Here is a 5,949-nt window from a genome sequence, read left to right as displayed (position 1 = left end):
CACACACCCCTGAGCCTCATGGGGAGCAGCCAGGCTGACCTGGCCCGTGGCTACAGGTCTGTTTGATGGACGTGTTGGCAAGATGGTGACAAGAGCCCTCCTTCTGTGGGCATCCTCAGAAGTTGTGAGTCGGGGGGAAGGAGAAGCCTCTACAGAAGCCAGCGGGTTTCTGCTGCGTGAGGTCTCCGTTGGTCCAGCCTGTCAGCCTGGCCAGAACCTGCCCTCTCTGAGCCATGGTTTTCCTGGCTGAGAATAAGGAAGGCATTGCCCTGGTTCTCCGCTCCGGGGCGTCCAGGGTCGGGTCGTTCCTAGTGGCCTTTGCTGGCCGTCTTCCCTGCACCCCGTTGGCACAGCTGAGGGGTGCTCCCCCCGGAGGCAGGGCTGGAGCAACTGGGCCCGCTGGGCAGAGCAGGAACCTGGATGGAATATTCTGAGGTTGTGGCTAGGCTTCCTGCAGCTGCCTTTTGGGGACTGTCCTCCTCTCTGCCCTGACCTCACGGGGAGCTCCAGCTACTTCTAACCAGCTGCTTCCTTTTCTCAGGAGCGCCGCTTGATTTTCTCTGAGACAAGCCCACTCGTCCAGCAAAATAGAGTCCCTCAGGGTGACGGTTGACTTCCTGAAGGTGCCCCTTGGCCTGAAGAAGCCGGTGCTGAAGGAGGTGGCTGTGGGGCCCCCCAAAAGGCCCCAGCCTGTGGCCCTGGAGCGCTATAAGGCGCGGCGTTCAGACGCCATGGACACCGAGTCCCAGTACTCGGGCTATTCCTACAAGTCGGGCCACTCCCGCAGCTCCCGCAAGCACAGGTGGGCAGGCATGGGGGTGATGTGGGTGCTGGAGGGTGTGTTGGGGGTGCTTGAGAGGTGGGCGCGCACAGGGGCTGCTGAGAAGACCCAGGTCCCCCCTTTGACCTTCTGTGCCCGTTCCCCTGGCCTCCTGCTGCAGGGACCGCCGGGACCGGCACCGCTCTAAGAGCCGAGATGGGAGCCGCGGGGACAAGTCGGTGACGATCCAGGCTCCAGGGGAGCCCCTGCTGGACAACGAGTCCACGCGAGGGGATGAGCGGGTGAGCATCCGCGGGCACGGGGTCTGGGCCAGGTGATTTCAAGCTGCTCCGTGAAGCTGGAGGTCCATCCGATGGGGAGGGGCCTGGAGACCTGGTCTCTTCGGACAGAGGCCCTATCAGGGAGGGCATCTTGTGTCACACTTATTCCGCTTGGTGTCCCAAGGTAGGACCCCGCTTCAGTAGAATTCAGGGAATTTCAGTAGAGACCCCTTTGGAAGCCGTAGCTTCTTCCTCCTCATGTCAGAGAGGTAAGGTGGCCGGGGCTGTGTCGTGGGCATTGCCTGGGTCCTCTGCACGGAGGCCCGCGGGTCCGGTGGGCCGGGAACCGGGGCAGGAGGGCGCGGTGGGTGGGGTCTGGGAGGGAGGGCAGCGCTGAGTTTTCCTTGAGCCCCGAGGCGTGGGCACTGCCGCGCCCTCTGGTGTCGGCCTGCAGAATCGCATCGCCTGGGTCTGGAGGGAAGCAGGTGTGGGCGGAGTCGGAGAAAGGAGGGGGAGCGGGGGGCGCCCCGAAGGACCCTGTCACTGGAGGGGGGGGGCGGTGAGCAGGTTGCTCCTGCTCCAACCTCTGTGGCCCACCGTGCTCACCAGCAGGGAGGTCAGTAGGCAGAACGCAGCGCTGGATTAGGGCAGAGGCAGGATTTGAAGTGACTGGGGTGGCCTGCGTCTCGTGCCTCCCGCTCTTCCTTCTTGGGGGCATCTCAGGCTGGAGACTCCCAGCTCCTTTTCCCTCACAAGAAATCTCTGTGACTGACATTGGGACTTCTGGGTCTTGGGAGCAGATGAGTACCTAAGGGAAATATTCTTTCTCCCTCTTTCCCAGTCCTGTCCTCTCCCTGAGACCTGGCCTCCTGAGTTCTTGAAGGGACCCCGAGACATGGTCAGCTCACCTGCTGTGGGGGAGGAGGCCACAAACCCTTGATCCTTGGAGAGGGTAGGCAGCGTGTGTGTGGGGGGGGGCATCAGCCTAGAGTGAGGAGTTGATCCAGTTCCTCGAGCTGAAAGTGGTCAGTGCACCCACTTTCTTTCATCAGATCAGACTCTTCTCCTGTCCTTGGGAAGCCCCTGATCACTGACCCTGCCAGGCACCTCCTACACTCCCCAGTCGGTGCCTTAGTCCTGAGAGTCTCTCTATCCCCATGAAGGGTATAGGCACTGATGGCTACTGGTGGTCTTGGGGCTCCTCTGTGGGATGGTGTCTGGCCTCTGCAGAAATTGCTCGAGTGAACCATACTCGGAAGGACACTGGGGACCTCAGCCTGTCTACCCCCTTGCCTTCAGGAACAGGCAGGCTCTGTGCTGCGGGCAGACCAGAGACCCAGGGTGGCCCTAGTGTGTCATCTCCCATGCCCTACACTGATCACTTGCCTTCTCCCTCTTTGCCCTCCGGGGTCCTCTTCCCTTTGCCACACTGCTTTTTTTCAGGTCACTCCCTTAGTCAGAAACCTTGAGTGGCTTGAGGTCTGGAGAACAGGTGCTTCTGGTTTAGCCTAGTTTGCAGGTAGCCTGCTCAGGCTCCAGCTGGCCATGCCCGGCTCTGCTCCTGGCACGCGCACCCTGCTCGTCCTCTGGGTGCCTCAGCGCACCCTGCCAGCCTCTGAATGTTTGAGTGATTCATGGGGGTCTTGTTAACATGCAGCTTCTGGTGCGTCAGTGTGGGGTGGGCCTGAGAAGCCGCGTTTCCAGCAAGCTCCCAGGAGATGTCCATCCACACTGCTGGTCCGCAGATCACATTATGAGTAAGCAGGCCTTAGGGATTGTTAAGTGAATTCAGTGATTCTCAATTTTGGATGAACAATAAAATCACCTGGTTTTTATTTATTTATTTATTACTTTTTTAAAGATATTATTTATTTGAGAGAGAGAGCGTGCGAGCGAGCACATGACCAGGGGGATGGGTAGAGGGAGAGGGAGAAGCCGACTCTCCACTGTGGGGAGGGCTGGATTCCAGGACCTGGGGATCATGACCTGAGCTGAAGTCAGATGCTTAACAGACTGAGCCACCCAGGTGCTCCCAAATCATCTGGTTTTTAATTTTTATTTATTTTTTTAAAGATTTTACTTATTTATTTGACACAGAGAGACAGCCAAAGAGTGAACACAAGCAAGGGGGTGGGAGAGGGAGAAGCAGGCTTCCCGCCGAGCAGGGAGGCCGATGACAGGACTCGATCCCAGGACCCTGGGATCATGACCCGAGCCGAAGGCAGATGCCCAATGACTGAGCCACCCAGGCGCCTCTCATCTGGCTTTTTAAAAAAAAAGGTGGTGGTTCTCCTGGGTGGGATCTGGGCATTGGTATTCTTTCCCCAGCTCGCTACTGTGTGCCGCGAGGGTCCAGGTCTCAGAGGCGCCAGCCTTGCAGAGACCAAGCTTGGACACAGAGTGGAGCTCAGTAAATATTTTGGTGGTTGCATATCAGCTGATGGCCCTCTCTTCTCTCTCTTGCCCTGCCTCTGCCCTCCGTTTCCCCTCCCCCCCCCCCCTTCCTTTCCTCTCCCCTTCCGCTCCCCTATCTCCCCTATCTCCCCTCCCTCTTCTCCTTTTCCTCTCCCCCTCCTCACCTTCCTTTCCTCTCCCCTTCTGCTCCCCTATCTCCCCTTCCTCTTCCCCTTTTCCCCTCCCCCCTCCTCCCCTCCTCCTCCCTCCCCTCCCCCGGGGCTTCGGCCCCTCTGGCTGTAGGATGACAACTGGGGGGAGACTACCACAGTAGTAACGGGCACCTCCGAGCACAGCATCTCCCACGATGACCTCACGCGCATCGCCAAGGACATGGAGGACAGTGTCCCGCTGGACTGCTCCCGTCACCTGGGCGTGGCGGCCGGGGCCACGCTGGCGCTGCTCTCGTTCCTCACGCCGCTGGCTTTCCTGCTGCTGCCCCCGCTGCTGTGGCGCGAGGAGCTGGAGCCCTGCGGGACGGCCTGCGAGGGCCTCTTCATCTCCGTGGCCTTCAAGCTGCTCATCCTGCTGCTGGGCAGCTGGGCGCTGTTCTTCCGCCGCCCCAAGGCCTCGCTGCCCCGCGTGTTCGTGCTGCGCGCGCTGCTCATGGTGCTCGTCTTCCTGCTCGTGGTGTCCTACTGGCTCTTCTACGGCGTGCGCATCCTGGACGCCCGCGAGCGCAGCTACCAGGGCGTCGTCCAGTTCGCCGTGTCGCTGGTGGACGCCCTGCTCTTCGTGCACTACCTGGCCGTGGTCCTGCTGGAGCTGCGCCAGCTGCAGCCGCAGTTCACGCTCAAGGTCGTGCGCTCCACCGACGGCGCCAGCCGCTTCTACAACGTGGGCCATCTCAGGTGTGGGCGCGGGCCTGGGAGGAGGCCGAGGGGCCTGCAGGGCTGTGAGAGGCCGGTGGGGCGGGCAGGGAGGAGCTGGAGGGCCGTAGGCCGCAGTGCAATACTTTGCACACAGTAGGTTTTCAACAGCGAGGGTCCCGGGGCAGGTTGGACTGGGAGTTAGCAGTGGGGAGAGAATAGTGAACCAGTGGGGACCTTAAAGAGGGCTGGACCAAAGGGCACGAACGGGGGCTTTTGGGAATCACTTTCTTGGCCTTCTTGGAGGCACAGCCTTGGTGAGCCCTCAAGTGAGTGGTCACTGAGATGAGCTGGCCAGAGGAGGGACCCCCAGAGGAAAAGAAAACGGGGGAGTTCCTCTGCACCCCCCCAGGCCATACGGAGTATCAGGAGCACCTCCTGGTCCTGGAGGGAATCTTGGGGAACTCTTGGAGGGGGTGAGGTGACCCTTTTGGGGGACCCAGGCCCAATGCCTTTTCTCCCCTGGGCTTCAGCACAGCAGGGAAGGACTAGCAGGCCCAGCCCTGGGGAAGGCTTGGGAGCCTGGTAAGTCAACCTCAGGCCCTGAGCCAGGCTTCTTGGAAGCAGCTTGTCCCTGTCCTTGTCCTTTCTGGCCCTGCTGATCTGCCCTGATGTCTCCTTCCCCCGGCACCCCTTGTCTCTCCCTTCTCCCTCCCCCTCCTGCCGTCTCCCCCACAGCATCCAGCGCGTGGCAGTGTGGATCCTGGAGAAGTATTACCATGACTTCCCCGTCTACAACCCTGCCCTCCTCAACCTGCCCAAGTCCGTCCTGGCCAAGAAGGTGTCTGGCTTCAAGGTGTATTCCCTCGGAGAGGGTGAGCGGCCCTGCTCCCCTGCCCTCCCGTCCGTCCCGTCCCTGAGCAGGGCTCTGTATGTGCTCGCCCTGCTGTGCTCGCCCTGCTCGCTGTTTTTCTCAGCCTCTTCCCTTGCTTTCCCCAGCCCCGTTTCTTCTGTCATTTCCCTGGACTCCAGGTGGCTGGTGTTAGCTGCTGATTCTCCTTGCTGTCCCTTTACACTGCGGTGTGTGTGTGTCGTCGTGCCCCCCCCTTCTGACTTCTCTGCGTCTGCTCACCAGCCCTGGTCCTGAGCCCTCAGCTCTCTGAGCTCCAGGTCCTCCCGCACCAGGAGGAGCACGTGCAGGACTCCTGCCCTCCGGGGCGCTCCCGGTGCCGACCTGTGGGCCTCTCCCAGCTGTGGCCGGGAGGCTTGGGAGTGGCGGTACCGCCAGGGGGTGGGCACAGCTTCCTCCGGATGCGTCAGGTTGCTGTCTCCAGACTTCCTGGGATGGGAAGCGAGCATGCCCTGAAGTGACTGTGCCCGTCTCTCCTGCTCCTGCGCAGAAAACAGCACCAACAACTCCACAGGCCAGTCCCGGGCTGTAATCGCTGCGGCGGCTCGGCGGCGGGACAACAGCCACAACGAGTACTACTATGAGGAGGCCGAGCATGAGCGGAGGGTGCGCAAGCGCAGGGCCAGGTGGGTCCCCGCTGGGTGAGGACGGGAGGGGGAGCCTGGGGGCCCGCCGGGTGTGGACGGGCCGGGGGAGCCTGGGGGCCCGCTGGGTGAGGACCTGCCGGGGGAGCCT

The 5,949-nt window shown here is 61.4% G+C and overlaps 1 protein-coding gene across 2 annotated transcripts in view; it reads left to right on the top strand.

Annotated features, from left to right (window-relative positions):
- VANGL2 (VANGL planar cell polarity protein 2) overlaps nt 1-5,949 on the top strand; it is a 26,157-nt gene that overhangs the window by 13,383 nt on the left and 6,825 nt on the right. For both annotated transcript variants that reach the window (XM_032397279.1, XM_032397280.1), the window contains exons 2-6: nt 542-802; nt 942-1,062; nt 3,739-4,346; nt 5,043-5,179; nt 5,705-5,840. In XM_032397279.1, coding sequence (XP_032253170.1) covers nt 732-802; nt 942-1,062; nt 3,739-4,346; nt 5,043-5,179; nt 5,705-5,840 — 1,073 coding nt within the window. In that variant the 5' untranslated portion in view covers nt 542-731. The remainder of the gene's footprint in view (nt 1-541; nt 803-941; nt 1,063-3,738; nt 4,347-5,042; nt 5,180-5,704; nt 5,841-5,949) is intronic.

The sequence above is a fragment of the Phoca vitulina genome, unplaced genomic scaffold, assembly GCF_004348235.1.
Source record: "Phoca vitulina isolate PV1807 unplaced genomic scaffold, GSC_HSeal_1.0 scaffold97, whole genome shotgun sequence".
Classification (NCBI taxonomy): domain Eukaryota; kingdom Metazoa; phylum Chordata; class Mammalia; order Carnivora; family Phocidae; genus Phoca; species Phoca vitulina.
This window is presented reverse-complemented; position numbering and strand designations above follow the sequence as displayed.